Source organism: Phoenix dactylifera, chromosome 8 (genome assembly GCF_009389715.1).
Source record: "Phoenix dactylifera cultivar Barhee BC4 chromosome 8, palm_55x_up_171113_PBpolish2nd_filt_p, whole genome shotgun sequence".
NCBI lineage: Eukaryota > Viridiplantae > Streptophyta > Magnoliopsida > Arecales > Arecaceae > Phoenix > Phoenix dactylifera.
This window is the reverse complement of record NC_052399.1, coordinates 18,257,163-18,283,165: the sequence shown is the minus strand read 5'-3', so window position 1 is coordinate 18,283,165 and position 26,003 is coordinate 18,257,163. Positions and strand designations below refer to the sequence as shown.

At 38.5% G+C, this 26,003-nt stretch overlaps 2 protein-coding genes across 5 annotated transcripts; one reads left to right on the top strand and one right to left on the bottom strand.

Moving 5' to 3' along the window:
• Nucleotides 1–4,405: 4,405 nt before the first annotated feature.
• Nucleotides 4,406–6,324, top strand: LOC103702938 (arabinogalactan protein 41-like). Its single transcript, XM_008785581.4, has 2 exons — nt 4,406–4,771; nt 6,051–6,324. Exons 1-2 carry the CDS (start codon nt 4,651–4,653, stop codon nt 6,155–6,157), a joined length of 228 nt encoding a protein of 75 aa, XP_008783803.2. The 5' UTR covers nt 4,406–4,650; the 3' UTR covers nt 6,158–6,324.
• Nucleotides 6,325–7,256: 932 nt separating this feature from the next.
• Nucleotides 7,257–25,833, bottom strand: LOC103702939 (mitochondrial carrier protein MTM1). 4 transcript variants are annotated; one of them, XM_039129133.1, is made up of 12 exons: nt 25,422–25,818; nt 20,997–22,318; nt 20,751–20,926; nt 19,275–19,331; nt 18,464–18,580; nt 18,237–18,296; nt 14,503–14,673; nt 9,196–9,295; nt 8,838–8,929; nt 8,549–8,698; nt 8,189–8,247; nt 7,257–7,789 (listed from the first exon to the last, which is right to left on the bottom strand). In XM_039129133.1, the coding sequence occupies exons 3-12, from the start codon at nt 20,907–20,909 to the stop codon at nt 7,657–7,659; spliced, it is 1,098 nt and encodes a 365-aa protein (XP_038985061.1). In that variant the 5' UTR covers nt 20,910–20,926; nt 20,997–22,318; nt 25,422–25,818; the 3' UTR covers nt 7,257–7,656. The 4 variants fall into 4 exon arrangements, with proteins under 4 accessions (XP_038985061.1, XP_038985062.1, XP_008783808.2 ...); XM_039129134.1 differs by having other exon boundaries at nt 20,751–20,914; XM_008785586.4 differs by lacking the exon at nt 18,237–18,296 and having other exon boundaries at nt 20,751–22,318; nt 25,422–25,819.
• Between the last annotated feature and the right edge of the window lie 170 nt (nt 25,834–26,003).

Here is a 26,003-nt window from a genome sequence, read left to right as displayed (position 1 = left end):
ATATTGCCTTGCAGTTCCAAGAAGTCCCCCAACCAAAAAGCAACAAAGCACAAAAGAATAACATTCCGAGAGAGAACTTTTATTTCCAATTGATCACTATTTAAGGTGCCCGCTTTCCCAGACAAGAACTCAGGAGCATATCAGAGCCAGATAGGGCTTAATGCAGATTAGCACATGTGCAACTACAGTTGATTAAATACTTCAATGACCTTTTTGCTGAGATTCCTTCTCCACCTAATATGTTCTCATGATGAAACCCTTAAAAGACACCTCATAACCCACAAGGTGAAATCATTTCAGTCAATATATGTTTCCTGAGAAATGGGAATCTTATTGCTTGGGCAGTATCAAAAATTGATAGTTCAACAAACTAGTCGGACTCACAATTAAAATCTATTATTTCTCCATCCAGACCACCTAAATTTGTTGAACATGACCAAGGTTGGGACTTAATACAAGGGACATATTACCAATTACAAGGATATTAATTAAAGGACCAGTTTTACTGGTTCCATTCTCCAAGGAAACTTTAACACGTAGTCCTCTGTTGACCCCTATTTGATAGTTAGTCCTTGTCACCCGCTGGATCTATTCAAAATCTTTTTTATATATATGTTTTGCCCAAAACATATAAACCAATTAGCTGGGATGACAATGAGCCAACCTATAGGTTTGATTAACAGATCTACTTACATACCACTATCTTTTATAAAAATATTTTATATTTTATATTTTTTAATATTTTTTTATAAATAGTTTATGTAAATTCTTCTTTTCTAATAAAGGCAGGTGGCTTTACCTCTCTCTGTATTGAAAGAAAAAAGAAAAGAAAAGAAAAGAAAAGAAGGTAAAAGCCAATCTATAGGCCTGATTTCATTTTGGTCAGGTCACTGTGAATCTCTCTTCAAGAGTTGCGATGTGCTTTGAACAAAATTGCCTAGCCCTGGCCAGGCTACTGAATTTTCTTGGTACTGGGTTTCCATGGGATTGAAGACCATGATTCTCTACTATTTTAATACATATCTATGTGTCGTGCATGTTCGATGTTTCCATAGGATAACCCCATCTGAATTTTATTAAAGATCAAAAGTACAAGAAAGAAAAAGGTACAAGAAGATGGAAGAAAAAAAGTTGGAAGAGCTCGAAATGCTAATACAACTCTTCCAACAAGGATCCGCCAATTCAAGATTCAAAATACTTCCACATAATTCAAACTTTAAAATTTAGAATTTAAATTTCAAATGACAAAATAGAGCCATCATTGCCATGAAGAAGCACTGCCGAATTTATACCACCCGGATAATACCAAGAGAGAACATGGCTGGACTACTATTTGACACCCGTCAATTTTTCTCCACACATGCATGGCACATGATTTTGTCGTGTATGGATACAACACTAGACCCCATCACTAGATTTTTCACTTGTCGTCTTACACTCCCCAAGGGACTACTCTTTCGGTCATTCTACCCTCCTGGCATCTTCGCTCCCCAGTCTTGGCATGGTTTTGTGGTATTCCAGCCCCTGCCGAGCCCATAGCATCTTTTTAGCTACCAAGCCGGCCGCAGACCAACCATGTGAAGGCAAACACTGGTGAAAGAAATGAAGGGGACGTGGGGACGTTGGGACTTGGGAGCCTTTTTTTTTTTTTTTTTTTTTTTTTTTTTTTTTTTTTTTTTTTTTTTTTTTTTTTTTTTTTTTAATCAGCGCCTTGTACTGTAGTACACACCGGGTGTGAGTGCAGCCCATAAAGTCGGAGATAAGGAGAAAATACATCAAAAGCAACACTAAGGCATGGGTATCCCAAGCAAAGTCTTCGGAGTGGCGAGCTATAAAAGTGTCATCCAGTCCGCCGCACTATTAACCTCTTGGAAGACATAGATGATCTGATGAGAGGTACATTCCCACAAGATGCTACAAATATCGTGTATCAGATGCAACCCGCCTGCTGCACGGTCTAACTCCTAGACCCACTCAATCACTGTGGCTGAATCCTCCTTCAGAATAAAACGATCCGCGCCCGACACTCTCCTTGCATAGGAAATACCCTCCCACATGGCCTTGACCTTAGCGCCAGGCACAAACTGATCGAAGAGAAATCCGTCATAGGTGGGTTATACTTCCCAGCATCTTTCGTGCAAAAGAATGGTCGATCTTTTTTTTTTTTTCATGATATCAATGTTGGATCACATTTTTGCACTTGACATTGGGAGAGAACACCAATATGCAACTCGAACCATGGTTTCCGTTCGACTCCCATCTCTTTCTTTGCCTCAATGTCACCCCCACCCCCCCTCTCTCTCTTAAGAGTGGCTCGCACATTCTGAAAGCCAATGGTGCTGACGAAGAGAAGTAGGAAACTTTTGAAGGTGGCTGATCCCCACCTTCAAAGCAATGCCGACAAGCCACAACACTACTTTCCTGTCTCTCTGCGTACCCTTTCAGGTAGAAGAAGGTGACACATGATCGCCTGCAGGTAAGCTTGGTTGGTGCCCGTTATATGGATAGAGCCTTCAATGGGATTTCTAGAGATCACTGATGGTGATCTTATAAGTTGTTAGCTTGTAATTGATTCTGAAAGACAATAACACTAGTTTGAGAAAATTAAATGCTTAGTAAAAGAGAATGAAGACAATGTACTATATCAAGCGCATCATCATGCTCGATTCGAAGAGATATGTACATTATATAGAAGTTTTGCAAGGAATTGGTTGTATAACTATAGAGATTGGTCAACCATACAATATCATAAGAAAATATGTCATTGTTGGTTTCCTTATACATCATTATTTATTTCTTTAAAATAGAAGTAAATCTCAATGGAATTAGCATGTATGGTTGCTGAAGTAAATTTAGTGGATGATACACTCTCAGATTTCCCCACTAAAGGTTTGTATTAACTTTTGGGTTGAAATAATAGCCATTCCGGAGATAAACCATGTTGTATATGCAAATTTTGCACATCAGTTTTGGATGCGTTTTACACTAGAATAAAAGAAGCATGGGTTCAAACACTCCCATCAATAGTATAATGTGAGCAGAAGATTGGGGCAATGATGGTCCCAAAAAAGGCTTGTATAGTTGACAAGAGGCCAAGTATACAAAGTAAGCATCGACACTGTAAAGGTAAGCCAGTTTTTGAAATGAAAAGCTTTGCTTATCAAGGTTACAAAACATAAGGAGAACATATTTGTGTCATAACTGTTAAAATATGAAATGATGAGAGCTTGAAGTGTAGATGGATAGATGACGATCATAGCCAATAATTTCAGTAAGACATGGGACTTGGGACACAACCGTCGCATAGTCAGATTTGGTTAGACTGGGTTGCATCTTTCGCGTAAAAGAAGGATTCACCTTCTTTTGCATGAATCCACCATTGGATCATCTACTACACAGATCTTTAAGAGTTGTAAACTCTCCTATTCATCTATCTGCACAAATCTCAAAGCTATAATAGGTTGTATGGATTTGAGGTTTTTTTGCACGAAAGATACAAACCCAACCCACTAGTGACACCTCCCACGTGCATCTTAAGCATGATTGATTTAGTTGCTCAACCTTACATGGTGATATCTATGGTGCTTAGGGCCTGTTTGTCCGCCAAAAGATCTTATGAATCTAATAAGACCTTGCTGACGGGAATCTGTTTTCAAAAACATGAGAAAAGGGAAGCGATTCGAGAGGGAAGGGAGTCTTCCACATCATCCTCATTTTTAGATATAACTATTCATTTTCTCGAGATGATTTAGCTTATCCCTGAAATCTAGAATCTAGGGATTAGCGTCGATGGATCAGTCTCATCTCACCATATATATTGCATGTTATGATTGCACTATGTGACGATCTAAATTATTTCCTAAAAATATCAAAATATTTTCTGTAATAATATTTTTCTATATTTTTCAACCTCCCAATGGATTGGATCTGGACTGAACTTTAATTCATCAATAATTGGTAATGTTTCCTCCTTTACCTTCCTCGATACATTATGTAAAATTTTAACGCTATCCTTGAACGGCAAAGCATTGAAGGACGCCATTTGAAATGTGTGGAAAGAAAGGTGGCGAGATAAGATCATCGAAACTTTCCAGCTGGTACATGTCTAGCATTCCAAATGGGTCCAACTCTTGTTGAGTTAGGACACCGTGCGACCAATTCTAGCCACGGTTAGGTGACATGGCATCTTTCAATCTTTGCTGTATCGTACACCAGATGGACGGCCCTGATCTGTCCATCGAAGTTCTATGCGTTCAGGGCCCCACAGCCGCAAAAGGAACGCCACGTGGATGCTGGGGGCCCCGGTAGCGGGAAGACAGCCACCAGGTGGCCAGGCTGGCGGAGGAGCGGGCGTGATCGGGCGTTCACATGGGTGGGCCCCGTGGGGATCGTCACAGCGAAGCCCAGCCTGCGGTTTCGTCGCTTCGCCCCGCCATATAAATATAAGGACGCCTCGGAACCCTAGAAAGCGCTGCAGAGAAACAAATAGTAAAAAAGGAACCGGGCGGAAAGCAAAAGAAGAAAGAAAGCCAACTGCATCGCCTGGTCACGTGTCTTCTCTTCTCCTCTCTCTATCTAGGGTTATAGAGAGGGAGAGAGATCGAGGGTTTCCAGGGTTTGATCTTTGATTTCTTGATCCGAAGGCGTGGTATGGCGGCGATCCCTAGAGTTCCCTTTGGTTTAATGGCCGTCGCCGTCCTCATCTTCGGCATCGTCTTGCCGGCCGTCCAGGCCCAGGCTGAGGCTCCGGCACCGGCGCCGACCAGCGATGGTGAGCCGAATGTCCCCAAATCTTCGTTCGTATACCTTGTTTCTATGATTATAAAGATGATTTTTTTCCTTCCATTTTTCTAAAAAGGTTTAGATTTTTCCGTTTCCCAGCCTTCTTTGTGGTTTTTCTGATGCATCGCACACCGTGTTTTTAATATCTAAATCATTTTGATATATGCTTCTAGTATTGGTTCCGTGAGCATCACTTTTTTGCTGTTATGAAATTTGAAGAATATCGCTATTATTTATTTCTATTATTTAAGCTGTATTAGAAATTTTAGATCTTGATATGATTTGTCAACCTCTCTGGTGCTGATTTCTCCTTCAGAAAATTACATTTCTTTGGCAACCAAACACTACCTTCAAAGATTTTATTGGGAGTTAACGCGATGTTATTTTAAGGTGAAAAAAAGAAACTTTAATCTGTAATGACCCTGTGTGCATAATAATGATGTATTTTAGGACATTCTAGTGGATGATTACGAGGTGTTCTGCACCCTCAATAAAGGGAATGAGATCAAATTTTGGGAGATCATAGGTGCATTAGGTTATGATTACAATGTTGTTCTGTGTTTTCTCCTGAACAGTCGGTTTTGCCTGTTTTGGTGTAGATGGGGACCCAGAACCGACACAATCGTTGTAGGCTTTAGTCTTAACCAAACAATCTATATCCCCTCTTCGATTGATTTGCTAGTCCATGTCGAAGTCAGCTGTGAAGGAGTCCGACCAAAATATTTTGGATAGAGCTCGAGTCTTACTTTGCTTTGACCGGCGATCTCTACCTCTGAAGGATCTATTTGCATGCAAAGCAGTAGGCAAAAACTAGGCAAAGAAAAAAAAAGAAAATTCTCATGCTGTCTGGTTCGCTAAAGAGTTTTATGACTTGAAAAATCAGTGAATCAGGAAAAAGAAATTATGCACTCTGACAAAAATTCGAATCATTTGTCTGCTGGTGTGTTTGGATGCAAAAAATCTAGAATACTTCTTTCTTGTTGGCATGTACTAAAAGGCCTGTTCCATTTTTTTTTCATGTTATTATCTGAGGTAAATAACCAGAGAAACTGGTATTCTTGTCCCATTTAAAGAATCGAAGAGAACAAGTTGTCGGTTTAGGTTTCCCTTGACATCAGTGTATGCTTCAAATCCTGCACAAACTGTCCAAACTGATGTCTGCTATGCTTTTCGCCAACTGCCCTCCATTTCCAAGGACTTAGACTATGCACGTATTTGTTATCTTCAGCTGTTGATGTTGAATAATTTGTTTCTTTGCTACTCTGCAGGGATGTCGATTGACCAAGGAATTGCCTATGTGCTGATGCTGGTGGCCCTAATCCTCACCTATCTTATCCATCCCTTGGATGCTTCGTCCCCCTACAAGCTCTTCTAAGCCATTCCATGTACTGAATTGATGGGTTCTGTGAGGAAAGGGAGAGAGCATGGTTGAACTGGTTGTTCATTTTGTTTCAATCTTTTGTGGTTTGGGATTTGGACTTCTGGTTGTATTGTTTTGCTTGCCTTGGTTTTAGCTGGATTCTTTTATCATGCACATCTCCATCCAAATTCCTTTCATGTCCCCACCTCGTAGTTAAGTACTGCTCCTTATTAACCAACAACCCTGTAAATGCAGCAGAAAACATGCGTGCATCAATGCCTCATGGTTTGGTATCATCTGGGGTGTGGTTGCTGCTTGTGGGCTGAAACCTCTTTGTCCCGCATCTGTAACTGCTAAATGCCTCATGGTTTAGCATCATCCATATCGCAGCTTGCTGCCTGCATATGTGACTCGGAGATCCAGCGATTTTTATTCATCGTGTCTGGGCTATTCAGCATTGCTGATGTCACTGATGTGCAGAGTTATGCTGGCAGCATCAGGGGCGAACTACTCAAGTTTACAGAAATGCTGAACAACAGACGATCTCTTAGTTTTGAGAAACTGGGATAACGCCTATACATAATTGTTTTGGGGGTTGTAGGCCCCTACTACAGCCAGAAATGAATCCATAGTACTGACCTTGATGTTCCGGGCTGGTCTGTGAAATTGGTTGTTAGATTAGCCTGAGTTGAGCACAAACAATTTGGAACTGCTGAGGCCTCAACCAATGAGGTATGAACGATGTTATGTCTACAAGGATTCCAACTATCATGTTTTTATTGACGAAGAAACCATAAGATCTATATCAAGCAGACGCAGCTTATAGCCAACTTTAATAAGACTGTAGGAAATGATACGATAAAAATAAGAAAAATGCCATTTCTGTAGAAAATACTTTTATACCTAAATAATCTAATTTATCTTTTATTGGCTTTAATCTTTTTTTCTTAAAAAAATACAATTAGATCAGCTCTTCATAGACAAACTTGGGATTTGCGATCCCAGGTAAGATCGGTTCAGGATCATGGAATCCTTTTATATCAGATAGGCAGGAGTTCTGTTAGCTGAGATTGCCTCTTTGAGGAGAGAATGTGAAATCTTTGAGAGCCGGGACAGCTAAGAAGATGAGAACAGACATCTGTCAGACCACCTTGAGCCATATCAAACTACTTCAATTAATTACCTAGTTTAGTTGGGATATACAAGCTAGGGCATTCGCTCGCTCCAATGCCTTGGGTGATTTGATCTTTAAAATCTATACATCGGTCATCCAGCATGGAGAGCCACCAGCAGTTTCCCATTAAACAATTTTGCCTGTTCCTTGTTGCTGAAATTGTGAAACGTACCCAAACCTACCAAACCTAGTAGTATGCAAGGATGCTCCACCATGATATTCATGGGATATCACGACCATCTCCAAAATCTTTAGCGCATCTGTCTTCATCAAGGAACAGCCCCTTGGGGGCTGCTGGGTTAGGGAAGTCGGAGTTTCCACAGATAGCCGGCTCTTCTTCTCACGAGTTTGAATGTCTTCTATGCAGGACATGCTTGACAATTTCATAGAAAGATACAACAATTCCAACAGATGGGCCTGCACGCCCAACACGCGGCCGTACACCTGTAAAAAGTCCCTTCACTCCTTCCTTCCTGCATATCATATTTTAAGATATCGTGAAGTTCTAAGCCAAGCACTCTAATTTGTTGAAATTACAGCAAATTTCACTTTCAGCATGCTGATAAATTTGGAATGAAGATTGTATACCATCAACCCCGTCTCCAATTTGTCGTCCACAACTGCTGACATGAATAGCAATACAATATAATAGCAATAGCAGTATCCTGAAAGACCCCGGTGAATGTATCACTCCCAAGAAAAAATCCTGCCTGTCGGGAGAACCTCACCCAGGACAAGAACCTATGTTTCTAATCTACATTAACTAAGTTGCTAATGTGATTATGTCATGGCAGCTAGTTAAATTTTTCATGGTCAGATCATTTCTTTAATACACACAAAGCATCATGATAGATCATTCTTTTAGTGCATACCTCCAAATCTCAGCTAGTGTTTGCCTTGTGGTCATTTTCAGCACCTTTGCAGGATCCTTCTGCAATCAGCATCCCAAACTAACTAGTTTAGATAACTGAAAAAAGTGCCAAAAATGTCATCAAATAAAACTATTCAATTACAAAAAAAAAAAACAATATGAGATGGCGATTGAGCTGGAAAAACATGAGATCAGGCCAAACAGCCAAATGAGAGATTGATTCTGATCTGTGAAGATGCAAATCAATAACTTATTGACTGGGTCAGTTTTGTTGAAACCATAAATCCTGATGTAACACATGCTTTGTGATAGAAGAATGATATAACATTGTATCAGTTATGTTCTGAGTGCAGGAACTTACTTCTATCTGACATCGTGTTTTTGCTACATCGAGAGGACAGGTAGCAGCGGCAGCAAGACTACCTGCAACAAAACCTGCTAAGAAGTTGGCCCCCAGAACACTAGCTGCATTCCCTTCCTCGCCAACTAGGCCAAGTAAGCTTCTTCTTGTCTGCATCAAAAGCACTCCAGAACATATCAGCAAACCATGTCATGCTGCCATGCGTATTCTCATCCTTAGTATCTGTAAATTCTACAAAGATAAATAAAGTAGCACCACCACGACAATGCATACGATAGTGAAAGCGCACCGGCTCAAGAGTTGACCAGCAAATAGCAGAAAAAGGAACATCACGGGCAAGTTGTGCTCCCACACCCGTCCATAGCACACGATAACCTTGCACTGATTATATTGTTTGATAAGTTCATTGATAACATAATTTTAGGATGACATGTTTCATATGAACTGAAAAGGGAGAAGAAAATATCATCAAACAACAATGAATTTGCTAAAAAACCCTGCAATGACTTAATATTTCTGATACCATGGCAAAGGGAATATTGCTTATACTAATTAGGGAAAGGTGAAGCCAAGCTAGCATCTTCCTTTCTAACAGTATCCTGGAGGTATCTTAACAATAACTGCAAAAGTAGAAAGATGTGACATACAGTTCCCAATGTAATTTGTACTTCTGTGTGGTGAAAGGACGCCAAGTAAAGTTCTCCACATCCCGGGTGGCCTCGCTCCAGTTCGAGATTCTTTAAATGCCTGCCACAGTAGAACAGGTTTGTAGATCCTTTAATAACAAAAATCATGGTAGAAAGGAAAATTATTAGTTTAAAGAGATAATAGACATGAAAATCATGACTCTGTACCCGCAACAAAATCACTCAGTCTCGTTAAAATTCAAAATAGAACCTTTGCCAACAAAAGAATAGACTGTCTTAGCCCTTTTGATAGATTGAGATAATGAGTACAAATAGGAAGGTTATTAATGCAAGTTGCTCTGAAATTATAGCCAGATTTTCTGATCAAAGTGACCATAACTCCTCTTTTTGGTTGAGAGTGGGGGAGGGCGGGAGGTAGTTCAGATATAGGAAAGGATGGTGAAAAGGTCGAATCCATGATTACAGAATAGCTCCTCAAGCAGGGAACAATAGCACATTCAAATAGCATCCAAAATATACAGCAGTTATCTTTCTTGCTTTTATAGTGATCAGAACTTAATTGCATTTTTCTCCTGAAAACCAAGAACTTGCATTGACTTGTAGATCACACCAACTGAAAGGAAATGGACAAAGCCAATTAAAGTAAGCCAATTAAAGTGGACCAAATCAAGACATGAAATAGCTGACACAAGATATGTCCATCTAAAACATTCTTATGAGCTGATAATGGGTACATGCTAAACCGGAAGAAGGTTATAACTCGAGGACAATCTCAAATAGAAGACTATCTAGTGAAAGTTATGGATTAGATAGATTGAGATCTACAGTAGTTTCCAAAGGTTGTTCAGCACTGCACGGGAACACTGATGGGAGGGGTTTGGGTCTCGATTTCATAAGGAACTTGTTGATGACAAGTGAATTTTTCATCCCCTTATTCAGCTACAACTGGGGTCGTAAATGTGGAGATTAAGCAAGATTCAAGGAGAAATGCTAGTAGGAAATATTCAATCAAATCTTTCAGTGGCTTGAAAGTTTCAGATGGCCAACAACAATCTCAATCTATATAAACTTAAAATGCGAAGCACACATTAAGATTAGGATTTAGGATTATATTTTCTCTCCTACTTCAGGATGACATTACATGTAGCTTTAAGAAGCCGTTTTCTGCCAAGGCTTGACACTTGTCTTGCCTGACAGGAAAATGATGTTTCTATCTGGTGGACAAATGACACCAAATGTCAGTTTTTATTTTTTTTTAATTCACCATGATCTTGCAAGTTTTTGTATTAAAAAAATAATTAAAATCTCATGGCTCATATTCATCACAGTAATATATTCACCATTAAATGCACATAATGTTTTTATATCATGAATTAAGAGGTCACGCTGTTATCTATCTTTTAAAGTTAAATAGACCAAATACCAGCCTCCTTTCCCTCCTATTGTTTGAATCCCTGCCTCTACCTTTCAATTACAGCTTCTTTTCTTGCACCCTTTACCTAAGTAAAATGCTGATTTAAAGCCTTCTTTTTCTCTATTACATGCCGTGCATTAATTATAAAAGAATTTAATAAGTAGGATCCCCTTTCAATGCACGCAACCATTTAAACTACTCCATAACAAGTTTTACAGACCAAACAATTTGTTTAGTGTTGGGACTTCTAGCAGTCCAGGTCACCCAAGCCAAGCTTGGCCTGGACTAGTCCAGGACTGCTCAGAGGCCTAGCTCTGGGCCCAAACTAGTTTACAAGTGTGAGGCCCAAGTCCATCCAAAGGAAGTGAAAGGGGCGGGAGGCAGGGGGAGAGAGCAATAAATGTTTGTAGTTAGTTTCAGTGGGTGAAGATGGTTAGCTAGTACTAGTGGTCCACCAATGGCAAGATCTAGCTTGGGTGTGGAGCAATAACTAACATTCGTGATCAAATCTAGTACATGGGCTGAAACTGAATACTAGGATCCAGTTTCGGCACAAGGCATGGCATTAACTGGGGCCAGACAAGCATGGTATGGTTGTTGTTGTAGCTCATGATTAAGATTAAAATAGGTGGGAGATGAGAAATTTGGCGAAATCTCAAAGGACCATCTTCTTGCTCAGGCAATTAGTAGAAAGATATCAAGAAAAAAGAAACAGCCCACACAGAACATAGGATTCTGGGACAGAGAATTTGGTGGGCACTGTGATAGAAAAGGTACGCATAAATTATACATAGAAACCATTAAGGACATGAATACTGAAGCAATGACAAGAATCAGAAATGGTGGGGAGACAAGTGAATTTTCAGTCACAAAGGCTTATATGAAGAGTTGCCACAAAGTTCATATCTCCATGACTGCTGTGATATAGATTTTACGGTGTATATGCTACCTGCACAGAATATAGTTTTTAACTGACGAAATGAGGATGCTGCAAGGTGGAATTATAAAGAAATCTTACAGAGTAATCGCCCAGAAATTAAAATGACAAGCACTAAGAATGCAATTTGAAAACCAAAATAAAAATGAGGCCAGGAAAACAATTAATGTACAACAGACACAACAGTGCAATTGGTTTCATCACATATAATCTATTATACAACAAAATGGTTTAGATAAAAGAAGACATTTAGAATTAGAATTGGATGAATGAATTGAAGAGGTGCTTCTAGAGTGTTATATGGTGAACACATTCCTTGGGCACTCAAGCAAAACCATCGCATAATGGCAGGTACAATACACAAATTTTATATGACAATAACAAGTGTCCAAGTAAATAAGATGAGCTATGAGAATGTTCAGATTGATGTGTGATAAAACTAGGAATGATAAGACGACAAGAATGTCAAAGAAAGTATAGGAGTTGCATTGACTGACAATCAAGTAATGAAAAAACAATTAATATTGTATGGGCATGCTAAAAAAAAATATGATGAAGAATTGATTAATATGGTAACGGGTGTGCAGAACAAAAACATAAGGCCCCAAATGAGAAATTTGATTCCGTGTTAAAGGATGGAGAAAAAGGAAACCCTAAGGTAGATGAAAGTTGGGAGAAAAGATTTGAGAAAACATGCAAGCAGAGAGGTAGCCATGAATAAGAATGATTGGCGAATGAGGATGGCAAAAACTGAACCCAAATATTCTGGATGATGCTTCATTATGTTACACCTAATACATTGGAAATAAGGGGCTTAAGCATATAAAATGAGAATGTTAAGTAAGAGCGGTCATAAAACTATAAATTATAGATCTAAAATCGACCACATCAGATGATGTCTAGAAGTTCCACAAGGCTAAAACATGGTATTTGTTCATCAAAGACAAAGGCTGCTAGTAGCAACATGGGCACAAGTTATATCGAATAAGGAAGAAAGATATCTATACAAGGCAGTTGTAAGAACATATAAAAAGGGGTTCATTATGATATAAATCAATAGGCCGAAAAAAAAGGATCCCTATAGCCTCTCAAGACAGGTAAGCTTGTTGTTTAACCTTTAAGACAGATGTTATATGAGCATTATGAGTATTTAAACCACAATAGAAGCAATGTCATTATGTTTCTTTTTTGACTTTGCCTTAGTTCTGCACAAGACATGAACACAGCTTATTCTGAAACTTGTCATCTTGCTCCTTTGTCAGCTCCTTGCAAGTCTACAGGAACTTTGGAGGGTTGCTAAAGTGCAACAATATGGCAGATCACGATGTCAGCAAAAGCAATACTTTTAGACTTCGTGGCAGGCCCTCTTCCCTACATTTACCTAAGCCGATAATTTAGTACCATTTCTTAGAGCGATAACATAATTTGACAGCCGGTGATCAATATCTGCTCAGAGATTCCATGAAAATGTTTTGATTTACAGTTATGTTCTATAGCCAACTCCATTTCGAGGAAAAAAGGCTTAGATGATGAGAGACAACTGCACCTACATTTCTCAAATCTTAAATAGAAGTTTGAATCCATCAAGAGTTTCTTAAAATAATATGGTTCGCCAGCATCCGTGGTATTGTGTTGTGTTTTTTGACGGTTTTGGTTGGGGAGTGTGGATGCTGGGTTACAAGGGCTCCAGGCCAAGGTTTGCATCCATGTCATATCAGGCAATTCATATTAGGTGCATTGGCTCAAAACACAAAATTCATGCCCCGAAACTGTGCAACTAGCACTTGACCTGAAGAAACCTGCATTTAAAGTGAATTATAGTCTGAACATGTCAACGGGCCTCAAACTCAAGGATGCCACACAAGGAGGCAGGAAGGGTTCCAAAACAAATTTAATGAATTATTGACCAACTAAATACCCATATTTCAGATGAGAGGATTTAGCATGAATAAGCATATTATAGGCAATCATTATACTGCCCTATATTAAAAACATGGTTCATTATAATGAAATTAGCTAAATTCAATTTTTATAATCCTAACTCGAATTCCTCCAAAAGCTAATTTTGGGGGCAAAAACTCATAAAGGCTTGATGTGAAGCGCTAAAATCAAATAAGTGTACAATATGCGTGGAAAGAGGATAATCAAAATTTTAAAAAAATCAAACAGTATTTAAGGTTCAAGTCACTCGTGCAAAAAACAAACAACAATAACATATTCTCAAGCCATCGAACTATTGTTATGAAATCAAGCGCCATAAAGTCCTAGCTAATAAAATGAGTTGCTTTATTGGGAGTTGCAAGAAAGGATGTCAAAACATTGGAAAAAACATGAGGTCACCCTAAATAGGATACTCTGCAATGACGATTCACAAAGCCAACCACAAATAGTCAGGCCAAGGCTTGATGGTTATGGTTATAATTATGATGCATAATATTTTATAATACTCATCCTCAATTTTAGTCATAATTTTAGGCACTTAAAATGATGACTTCGGAGGTAAAACAACAGCCTGCTATATTATGATATCCACAGGTTTGTATGCAGAGATATTACATTGTTCTCTTGTAGCATTTGCCGAAGTTTAGAATTGCCAGTGAACTTCATCCACTTTGTGCAAGGAGAGTTTTCATCTCCGTCTAGGATAAAAGCAAGTACACCATTTATGCTTTCCTTCCTAATGAAGAAAATACTCTTTTTACAATCAAAGTGGTAAGACAAACAAGCAAGAAAAATCAGCATTCAAAACTTCTAGAACCTTTTCAACTAAGATCTTCAAGAAAGTACCATTTGAAGGGAGAACAGAAGGGTCTCACCCTCTAAGTTTTCAAAAGATGGTGATCATATGCTGGAGTACCTAAAACTAGCAAGCATCAATTATGCAAAATTGGCTAGTTAATGTAAGCTTTAAGAAATCCTCCATCAGGGAAAGAATTTGTAAACATGTGAAAGGTACCTGCATGCGTGTCCTTGCCAGCTCAATGGGAGAACATGCTAGGCATGCTAGTGAGCGTGAAATCGAGCCAGCAACTAGGGGAGCATAAGGTGTTAAGTTAGGAGAACTGTGTGTTGTAAACTCTTCAATCCAATTGCGCAATATATCATAACATGGTAAATATATCCCCACCTGTTAGCAGATCAGGAAATAATGTAAGAAAAGACTTGCAATCACAGTATGAAGATAAGATATAAAGTTAAACAGGCATAGTCGCATGTGCTAACCCTAAAATAAAGCTGGGTTGAAAAAATAAGCACTTTCAGAAAGCAAATAAGATATCTATTCGTTCAACATATACCCAAAAAGATCCTGCATACAGTAGCATGCAGAGTTCAATCGTCTAAAAGCTATGATAATCATTCTACAGTTAATGCACATGGTGACCGGAGACTTTATCCTTGTAATTGCAGTGAAGTGTACTGAAACAAGCAAGATTCAAAAACAACAAGAAAAAATGAATATGACTGCAAAGATATAATAGGAACTGAACTGATTCACTAGGTTATATAGAAAATAGTCTTTTAAATTAATATGCTTTGAAAACTTCAGCATAAGTAATTACCCTTAAGATGGCTAATCACCGCCAAGAACAGGAAAAGAGACAATGACAAACAACTACAGAGCAGATAATTTTACCTATATTTTCTAAATATAATAATTTCATAATACCAAGGAGACACTGTTATGTATATACGATAATGTAAACATGTTATTGTATCTGTTATTGTGGCATCCTTGTTAAGTAGATTTAGTAAAAATATAATTTCTGACAAATAGACGTTACTACTTGGAACTGGGGAAGAGAGACTGGGGGATGGGGATAGGGGTGGTTGAGTATTTTGTCTAATCAAGGGAACACTGTTATGCATCTATTGCTGACACAACATACTGTATTATCCGTTATCATTAAGTATCTTCTATTGAAAACAAAACAAATCATAGATACCATGATGGTATCTAACTTATACAAATAAAACATCATTGTCAATGACAAGACACCATTAGAAAAAAGAGAAATCACTAAGCTTGATTTGGATGGACACACATGGCTGGCAGGATGCATAGAAGGTCACATGAAGTTATGCAGGATAGAAGCCTGATAGACAACCAAAGAGAACAAAATTCTGACTTAAAACATTTTTCCAAGCTATTGGCCCTATAAGTCAGAAGCCAAAGCCATTAGAAAATTGCGGTGCCAGTTTATCAAACACAACTTGTGCATTGATACAGATACATATCAGACAACTTGAGAAATATACATAATAATGAAATTAATTTAATGCAACATGACAACTGGCGATCTGCAGTTTTTGCCAAAAGATATACCTGAGAAAATCATTCCCCTATCCAAACTCAACATATATATATATATATATATATATATATATATATATATATATATATATATATATATATGGTAAGCATGTGGAGATTAGTACTCAGTGTGCGTGACAGCGGATGAGCATGTGAAAGAAGATGATATATGATTCCATAGTAGGGCATCATAAAGAAACAAGAGATAACGGTAAAGGGATAATGCTGGTGATGTAATCATTCTAACATAAGAGACTTTTGGGGGGGATATTTCTCTTTTCTTATGATGGAAGTGGATGGTCATAGAAGACACAAGAGGATTATGGAAACTTTTTGATCTTTACAAATGAAAGGACTATTATAATAATTTTCTCAACCAGCAATTCAGGAATGATCTCAAGCTCCTGCAAAGTGGTGGATTGCTAAAATCACATGTGAGATGGTTATGATAAAGATATTGACAAGAGAAAAAAGAGAGGTTTGGGATGGGGAACAAGTATTCTCTTGTATCAGAAGAGTAACATGTGGATACGGTTATGAATAACAAATATGAAGGATAGCTGTGAGTGTTACCTGAGAAGAGATAGCATGGCAGCACACAATTCGTCCTCAGTTTTCTTTTACGGAAACTGAAGGTTGCAGCAAAAGCCAACTTTGCTTACACATACATGGGACATGTAAAATCCCCTGTAGTTAGAAAAAAACATTGTGGTGCTAAATATTCCTCGATCATACATAGCAATGTAACATCATAAGTGAAAGATGAAAAGAAGCTTTCTTAAGAGTGAGAAGAACATCAAACTATGAGACTCCAAGCAGTGCAGGCAGTATGCCATAGTCCTGTTCCTCATTCCAATGTGTAGACCTGAGCCCAATATTCGACTAGAAAATGACTCATGCCGAATCCACCAAATGCATGATTTAACTCTCAATGAAACTCCAGACCTTGGATCAACTCTCTCTCTCTCTCTCTCTCTCTCTCTCTCTCTCTCTCTCTATAAATATTATAATCAGTGATCTAGGCACCAAATAAATTCAAACACACTTAAAGTGAGGCATTCATCCAGTGTTGCTAAATCATTCAAAGCGAAAAAAACTATTTTGGTCTTTTGGGTGTTTGTATCTCAAGAGAACAACTCGACAATATTAGTCAACAGATATAACTCCTCTCTTTTTCAACCTTATGAAACATCCTTACACTTTCAATGGTCAATTTCCACAACCTTTACAGATACACATGTTAGCTCATAATACCGTATCTAACATTCTATCACTCCTATGAGAACTCTGTTATACTGCTCACAGCACCTCCTCAAATTTCGAATCCACCAAAGCCTTTCCTGATGTAGAAAAGTTTATATCCATGATCCTAAAACATTAAACCATCTTCCTTCTAGTTTTACCTGCTCTTTTACAGCTCGGCAAATGTCATCTGTTTCTGGCTCTCTCCCACCCTTCCACAAGAAAATTTGGAGGATGAACTCAATTTGTCATGTACATGGAACTGTAGTAATGGATAAGTAAATAGATATGTAAAGGAACAGAAGTTTAGACAACAGACCACTATAAGAGTAATCATACCTATAAGAGTTAAAAATTCGCTTTTCTTGTTATGAATGCTTGCTATCTCTTAAGTAGTGAAAAATTTATAAAGTGACTGGACAATTTGGAGGGTCTTTCGGTGGCTATCCTTCCATTGGGCTGTAGACAAGTGATTGTAGAAGGGGACTCCACGACAGTAATTAACTGGATTCAGAAAATTTCAAATGACTGGGTGAGGAATCCTCTTGTAGCTGATCATCTTCACCTCTGCTCATTGCTGGAACATTTCGAGGCCCAACATGTGTTTAGATAAGGGAATGCGGCGGTAGATTGGCTAACTTCACAACATCAGTCCATATCCTTTGACAGCTCCTCTATTCTGCCTTCAAATTGGGTTTCTATTTTGCAAGGAGATTCCCGGGAAGACCCTTATCTTCGGGAACTCTGATTGCTGTTGTAGTTTGCTTGGTTCCTCTCTTGTTCTGTTGCTTTTTTTTTTTTTATGGTTTTCTCAGTTTGTTTTTGCTGTAGACTCTACCGAAAAAAAAAGAAAACAGTAGCATCTATCTAGATTTACGAAGTAGATATCTTCATCCTTTGCATCAATGCTACATCAAATATACTAACATATGAAGCCTTTAACACAGACTTGTGGTCCAAAATCCTTAAAATCTTGCTGTAGAAAAGAAGAGGAGGGGGGAGGGGGGGGGGGGTGTGGACTTCAGGAGATTATAATGTATGCACACAAATGTTTCTAAAGCACCAGAATTTCTTAAGTCAAATGAATTCAAAAAGAAAAGTTATGCTATTTCTCAGAATCAGAAAGAGGAATTTACAGTTGGCACAGCCAAAGCTAGGCTCGCGTTTGTACCCCTCCACAATCTAGCAAATCCTTCCTGTAAAAGTTGCCCATTTGATTGACATGAAACATACAAGAACCGCATGCTTATATATAACTTTGTGCAAAAATATAACCCCACCTTAAACCCATAAAGGAAAAAAGAAACAAAAGATATTTCATGCAACCAGCTAAGACTACAAAAGTACAAATAGCCTCACTTACCTGTCTAATGACCTTGTAGAATACATCCAGTGTTCCCCTGTACTGAAAACAGTCAGGAGGACAAACAGACCCTGAACCATGGATTCCACCTGGGTTGCATGATGGGTAACACCTAATCTGAACAAAATATTTCAAAACCTGATTTCAATTAAACTATATGCCTCGGAGAAAAGGCACAACCTGTAGGTCTAATTGAAAGGTGGAAAAATGATCGTGGAATAAATGTAAATAAACAATTCAAAAAAGCTGCAAAAAGTGCAATTAAAATAAGGCAAGCACAGTGCAGAGGCAAAGTTATTATTTACAGAAAGGTTCCATGTGATAGCAGTGAAATACTAATAACAGGTTTGGTCTAAAAGTGAAGCTGATAACATTTCCAAACAGCTTAAAAGATTTCATACAAAATGTCTATAGTTTCAAACAACAAGGACCCTTCATAAGCACTGTACAACTTTCTTAGAATATTGAGGGAAAAGACATTTTCAACAAAGTAACTTGGTCAAACATAATAATAGAATAAAAGCATAGTTTAAAATCTCAGCAAAGGGGTTGGGAGGTGAGAGGGATGTATTGGTGTTCCTTGTTTTGCCAGTAAATTCTAAAGCCACCACAACTAATGCATCAACCACTACGGACATAGTCCAAATCGTCATGTTTTTGTTCCTAATTTAAAAACTTGAAATTGTATTTTCCTTGTTACCTCAGCACAAACAAATCTTCCCATGCTTTCAAACTGCTCTCTTACATATACCAACAAAAAAAAAATTCAATTCAGCACATCAATTTAACCAAGGGATAACGTACGGCTTACAGCATGTTGTTGTGAAAGATCATACGGTACTCCAGCTGCTTGTGCCTGCAATCTTGTCTGTAACAGAGGCAAGGAATTCATCAGAATCCAGCAGAAACATACTTGAACCATAAAATATTATATTCAATGAATTGTAGGAACAAAAACAAGAAATGGAAGAGAATATATGACTTGCAAGATTTATTATTACAAAATGACCCTGCTATGGCAGTCAGAGAAGTAAGACTCCATAAATATTCCCGCATAATGCAAGATATAGTAATTACTAATTAACCTCTTGACAAAAAAGAAGGTTCAATTCCATATACCCAAAAGCAAGATTCTATCCTCTAGATATTAAATAAATAGTAATAGAAAAAAAATACTACTCTTCAAAGGCTCCGTATGGCGCTGGGATGAATCCTAAAAAGTTCCTGTAGAAAGCTCAAGGATATTGCAGCCAGAAATTTGTTTTAATACAAATGCATTTGGCAGCTTGCAGTTGCAGATCTGAAAAATAGAGCAAAATCTTTTAAACCTGACTTCAGTATAATCTATTTAATTAAAGAATTTGTTCTTATATTCTATTTCCAGGGAAATTGCTTTTGACAAGTAGCATGTTTTAAGAAATTCTATTTCCTGAGAAATTGTTAATTTGCTTCTATAAATACCCACCCCACACACCTCCTCCTTCCCCATTTCAACTACCAGTGCTGATGAATACAAACACAACTGTTTCATAGATCCATATAAATTAATTATCATGAGTGTCGCCACCATGGACCTCATTGTTGACTCTGAACAGATGTAATAAATAACCCGATAAACATTGCTCACAAGGAGAGGGTCAGACACACCAGCAGCTTCATCATCACCACATCAATCTGAGAAGTGGTAACCATATATTTCCTTTCATTTTTCCAAAGCTTCAACAGAATTTCAATTCAAGTTTTTGAGAAGGCCTGTAATTTGAAGGGTTATCATATGGATCTTTACAGTCTTTGCAAGGCATGGTGATATGATAAACTATTGATAATAAAAGAACACCTGGATATTCCAACAACCGTACCTCATAAGCATCACAAGTGGAGATTGACCGGTTCTATAATAAGATGTATCGGGTCAAACAATCTACGTCATGGAAGTTTCAAGATTCAAGAACATTAAATTAGTAATAAGATGTTTTAAAACAAGAAAATAAGTACTTTCTCAACAAGAAAATCTTGATCCTTGTAAAGTGTCACGAGAACAAGTATTTTACGACAATAAGAACGTTGCAAGTAGAGATCGACTGGCTCTACGATAAGAGGTATCAAGCGAAGCAATCCAAGTCGTCAAAGATTCAAGAACTGTTTGTTTCTCAAAAGATTCAAGAATACAAAATTATTAGTGATTGCGTGCACAAGAACTTTTAAAACAAGAACAACTTCTCAAGAAGACAAAGCTTATAAAAGAAGAAAATGGTAATTGCGAGAACTCAAGTAACCTGCGGGATACCTTAGCGACATCGAGAGGATTCACGAGGATCGCGGAGAGGACGGCAGCTCCAGCAGCGGAGAAGGCTCGCTCGCCGAAGCCCAGGTCGGCGTCGGAGGACGACAAGCGGTAAGGGGACGACGAGGAAAAGGAGGAAGACGAGGCCTCGGATGTCGGCATGTCCGCTGATTCATCAACTGCTTCACAGTACCAAGCTAATCAAAAATTGAAAAAAAGAGAGACAGAGAAAGGGCTTACGTTTCGAACCAGAAAGAACAGAAAGGGAGGAGGGAGGCGAATATGGGAACCCTCGGACTCCGCACACAAATAAAGTTCTTGGTGCGGTTTGAGAATTTTTTTTCTCCGCTTTCTCTGAACGCGCTAGGAGGGAATATTTTGTTGTTAATTGAGAGCCTAGCTAATCTTTTGTGAACGAGGCATGGAGAGGAGTCGTGGAAGGATCTGGGAGAAGGAAGGGGGCGAAGGCGGGCGTGGCTTCTGGCGGCACAACTATAGTGTTGGACCTACCAAGCGGTACAATGAGAGAGGGAGGGAGGAGGAAGAAAGAAAAGAATGCAAGATTTATGACGTCTCTTCTTCTCGGGGACCTTGCTCTTTTTGGAAGTAAATCAGATACGGGTTAACTTCGAGATGACCCTGTGCCTCTGGAGAGTCGGACAACTAGGCGAATGGGGACCGGCTTAGCTCTCCAATACGACTTTATGACACCTATCCTGATCCGCCTCCTAGTGCCGGCATGCCATTGCATCAATAGACAAGGGCAACCCATAGAGGAGCTCTTGGTTGGCAGACGGTCCGCCACTTGCATCGAGGACCTTTCTGATATGAGCCACAGTTTATGTTTCACTCCCCAGACAAATTCTCATTCATGTTTTAACTAATCATATGCATTACTAATCATTACAAAATACCTAAACAAACATAAGATCATCAACACACTGAACCCATTTTTTAAGTAAATTCCAATATCATTAGGGAATCTGAGGCAATTGACATCAAGTTGCCAGACATCCAAACAAACCCTTAAAAGACTACATGTTTGTTTATCAAAAAAGAGGGGAAAAAAATACCTTTTCTTTACAAAAAGAAGATGACGAATAAAAGATCAACAGTTAGGATGATCACCTTCCAAGACCATATGTTTGAACATTATCACCTCAATTTAGAAAAATACAGAAAAATAACAACCAAAATTCACAACTGATGCCCTAAACCAAAATCATTAACAAGCATTGCACGGTATCCAAGTTCCAGAGCTATTGCTGCATAGACAGCAATATCTTCATGATCGAAAAAAAGAACTAACTGAAATAAGTCAGAAGAAAGAGATTTGTAGTAGTAAGCAAATTACTTGTACAATTACAAAATTTCTCTTTATTTTCCCTTTGGTTGCGACAAACCCACCAATGCACCTCAACCAACGCTCATAATATGGCAACAAAATCAGTCAGGGAGAAAAATGCAAGATTTTCTACTGTTGGTCCTATCAGGGATATTCAGCGGTTCTCCTTGCTTTTGGGAAATTCCGCTGCATGGCTCTGTCCAGCCAATGAAAACTTCTTCACTTTCTGGACAAAAAGAAAAAATATATAGACATAAGCAAACCTATAGTTCAATTAATAGCAAAACTAGAAGAACACGAGTTTGGATTAAAGAATTGGCAAGACAAGGTAAATCAATTTGCACCATATAATGTAAAGGTATATAGATGAAAAAAAAATGTCATGGAGAAGTTCACTAAAGAAAAAGCATTCATGTTTATCATATCAGATTCACATGTCAATAAAATCAACACCTTCAATTGCAGCGTAAAGTAAGAAAAAGAAATGACAGGTGCTCGGAGTATCAATGCATCAATTTTGAATTTTTCCAACCATAAGCCATAGTGCCTTTAAGGATAAATCACCAAATTGTAATAACATTTCTCGCTCAACTGCACCAAAACAAGTTTCTAGTTTCCAAAAGACGCGTATGATTATAATCAAAGATGCTTGATTAATGAGTCACCCAAGGCCTAGCAACTATCTACTAAAAAGAACTGCAGTGGCAAAGTCATGATAACAACTTGCTGAGAATCAGCACTTCTCTTTCTCTGCTCCAATAATCCCTGTGTGTGTCATTTGCCTTCTATCTTCATGTTCTATAACTTTATCAAATTACATATAAAAGAAAACATCCAATCCCATGCATGAAGCAAAATATAGAAGATGAAACGTAATGTTGATCGTTTTATTGGCTTAGCTTGGTTTCATCTCATGACACCGAGGAAGCAATATTTTCAAAATGTTCCTGCTCCAAAATACTGTTATTATATCAGCCTAAAACAATTGACACACTTGCCAAAAACAATAAGCATCAAAAACAATGCCATTTGGTGGAGAAGAAGGTCTACTTCATCCAAGCCCTGAATGAATAGGTTGATGCAAGAAGGTCCGCACACTAGAAGCACTTAATTTAGTCTTATTAATTAAGAGACAGCCAAAGAGCCTTCATTTTTTCAAGTAGTACGAAAATAATCACTGGCATGCTATGAAGTCCGCTGAATTGTATGCATCCTAACCTACAGTTAGAAATAATAGGAGTTCTAGATGTTGGAAAAACAAAATTATGCATCAGAAATGCATGAGGGATGGTTATTGAGAAGTCAAATGAGAGAGATAGCAAATACAAGGGTTACCAGAGTTAATGGCTTCAACAAATATTGACCGAACAAGGGGAGGGGGGGGGGTGTTGGGTTTGCCATACAAAGAGAAGGATCCATGATGGAAAGACAAGAGTGGGTTTTTTTTGTGGGAGGGGGTAGCAAGACTACTAGCAAAGACGATAACCTTTTGCTCGTATAATAAAGATATGGATTCCAAGGACAAAGTAAGAAAGAGGGCAGAATAATATGAGCAATCAAGTAAAAAGAACTGAACATCACTGATAAGCAGTGATGTGTAAAAATATCTTAACTATAAGCTAGAATGCAAAAAAAAAAAAAAAAAATCATATTTTTGTGACAATTAGCATTTTTCCAAGGTTCACCAGATGAATACTAAATAATAATCTTTACTCATTCACTTTTGGCCAAAATGACAAACATGTAAAGCACATAACTGTAATATTCATCAGCATAAAACCATCGGGACAAAGGACTCAGAGGAGAGGATTAGTTCAATTATGACTATTATAACAACAATGATACCAGTAGGAGAGAATGGAGCACAAGGATCTGGCAACCATATGGAAATTCTACTTTGGAAAGAATACTACATACGGTCAGGTGCTGATAGCTTCAACCAAGATATATTGAACCCTACTCTACAAATATGCATGATATAGGGCCTAAATATTGAGCTTACATCAAGAGCAAGCTGCACCACATGATGGCACCCCTGCCCCATCAACTAATATCACAAACAAACTTACTATACTTGGAGCAGACTACAACGGATTAACTGAGTAAGCTTGTTGTATGAAACGATTTTTCAAAGCCTCTTCTTTCATGTGGGACCAGTATTTAGACATCTGATATGTAGAGAAGAGGAGATGGTCATCGACTTTCCATGTTTAAGTAATGTTCCAGGGAAAGGCTGAGAGCTTCAACCAAGACATGTTGAACCCCACCTTTGAACTCTTTGGGTAACAACTTCCTATATATTGTGACTTTCAGAGACAAGCTGCTTTTTCAACAGCCACTCCAACAATTTTTAGACCTGGGTGAAACTTTGATGATATCTTTTAATTTTCAATTGTGAGAGAATCAGTTTTCTCAAACAGCCTTTTTTTGAACAAAGTTTAGCCTTGCAATGAAATTTTCTATCATCTTTTTATTTCAGTTTATGAGTTAAGGCATGACATATGTGGGAGATAGCATGCCCAAGCACCCAGAAGTTTTGTATATGTCTGTCATAATCACTCATGTTTAGTTTATTCTCTTCTCTTTCTCTAGCTAGTTTCTTATCATCCATGAACAAAAAATCGGGAACATCAATCTTCTAGTGGCACAGGTAATAGAACAAATGAGACTACTAATAAGTATAGCTTTAACGGGATATTTAAGGGAGCACATTCGTCACAAGACTTTCCCCCACATGGTTGATCAGCTAACTACCAAAATACTACAGGGATCAAGAACATCAATTCCACCAATAAGCTACCAATCCCAAACAACCAAGAACACAGCTAACCTACATTTCTAATCTTATAGATCAGTTTCAAGTTTCGACTCCTTAATTATCTATCCCTTGCGTCACTGAGATACAGATGTGCAGCAACAAAGATATACGCTTTAAGGCATAAACACAGATGTCTGTAGATCCATAGAGCAACACAACATGATGTTAGACAAAACCCTAGATTGCCTGATCGTCCTAACTATCTCTCCAATACTAGCAAGCCCCTAGTCTATCAAAAAGAACAAGGGAAAAATTCTTAAAACATTAAAGAAAATAAACCAATTAATTGCATCAAGAGCTGGGAAGCGTATTCCTGATATGATAGCATCGCATTAACAAGAAAGCAAGAACAAGCCAGCCATGGATTCAAATGCACCAAAAAAAAATTCGCATCAAAAACGGAAAACGTGATATAACTTATTGATCAACGACAAAAGAAGCCGAAAATAATCATTAATTCGGCTAAAGAAGATTCGCACGAAAAAGAATCAAGAAAAAGTTCGACTGAGACCTTTTCGAGCACGCAATTCCGCAGGGCGTCCAAGAAGCGGAGGCATTTCTCCCGATCGAAGGGCGATTCGATGGTGCAGTTGAGCAGATCCAGGGCTTCCTTCGCGCAGACGGGTTCGGGCGTCGTCGATGACTCCATGATTAAAGACTAGACGACGGAAGGGCGGCGAAGAAGAGAGAATCAGAGAAGAGATGAGATCCAAGAAAACTCTAGGCGATCGAAGAGAAATGGGGTGAACAGATTGGGGAGTGGTCTCAGCATCCCAAGTCCCGCCTCAGCGTGATTAAAAGGCAGCGGGCGCCGCTTCCAAATTCCAGTGGATTGTAAACTTGGGCCTAGCCGTTTCAAATACCAGTGGATGGTAAACTTGGGGGTGAAGAAAACCTGGGGCCGGTTTGAAGAAAAACCTCAGGTCACAGTCAAGATTTACAGGTCTAAAGTAACCGCCAAGATTTATCCCATTTGGACAAGTCGGATCCCCAAACGGGGCATGTTTTACGCTGCACATGCCGGTCACCGTCCGCATCCGCTGTGCCGTGCCAACTGGAAACCTATCTTTACCATCGTCTTGCATCTTGAGAT

Excerpts from the sequence above, each read along its gene's own strand:
- LOC103702938 (XM_008785581.4), top strand. The coding sequence starts at position 4,651 with ATGGCGGCGATCCCTAGAGTTCCCTTTGGTTTAATGGCCGTCGCCGTC. Across the intron at positions 4,772-6,050 it reads ACCGGCGCCGACCAGCGATG|GGATGTCGATTGACCAAGGA; the intron begins GTGAGCCGAATG and ends GCTACTCTGCAG.
- LOC103702939 (XM_039129133.1), bottom strand. The coding sequence starts at position 20,909 with ATGCCGACATCCGAGGCCTCGTCTTCCTCCTTTTCCTCGTCGTCCCCT. Across the intron at positions 19,332-20,750 it reads ATCCTCTCGATGTCGCTAAG|ACAAGATTGCAGGCACAAGC; the intron begins GTATCCCGCAGG and ends CCTCTGTTACAG. Across the intron at positions 8,248-8,548 it reads AAACACGATGTCAGATAGAA|AAGGATCCTGCAAAGGTGCT; the intron begins GTAAGTTCCTGC and ends TGCTGATTGCAG.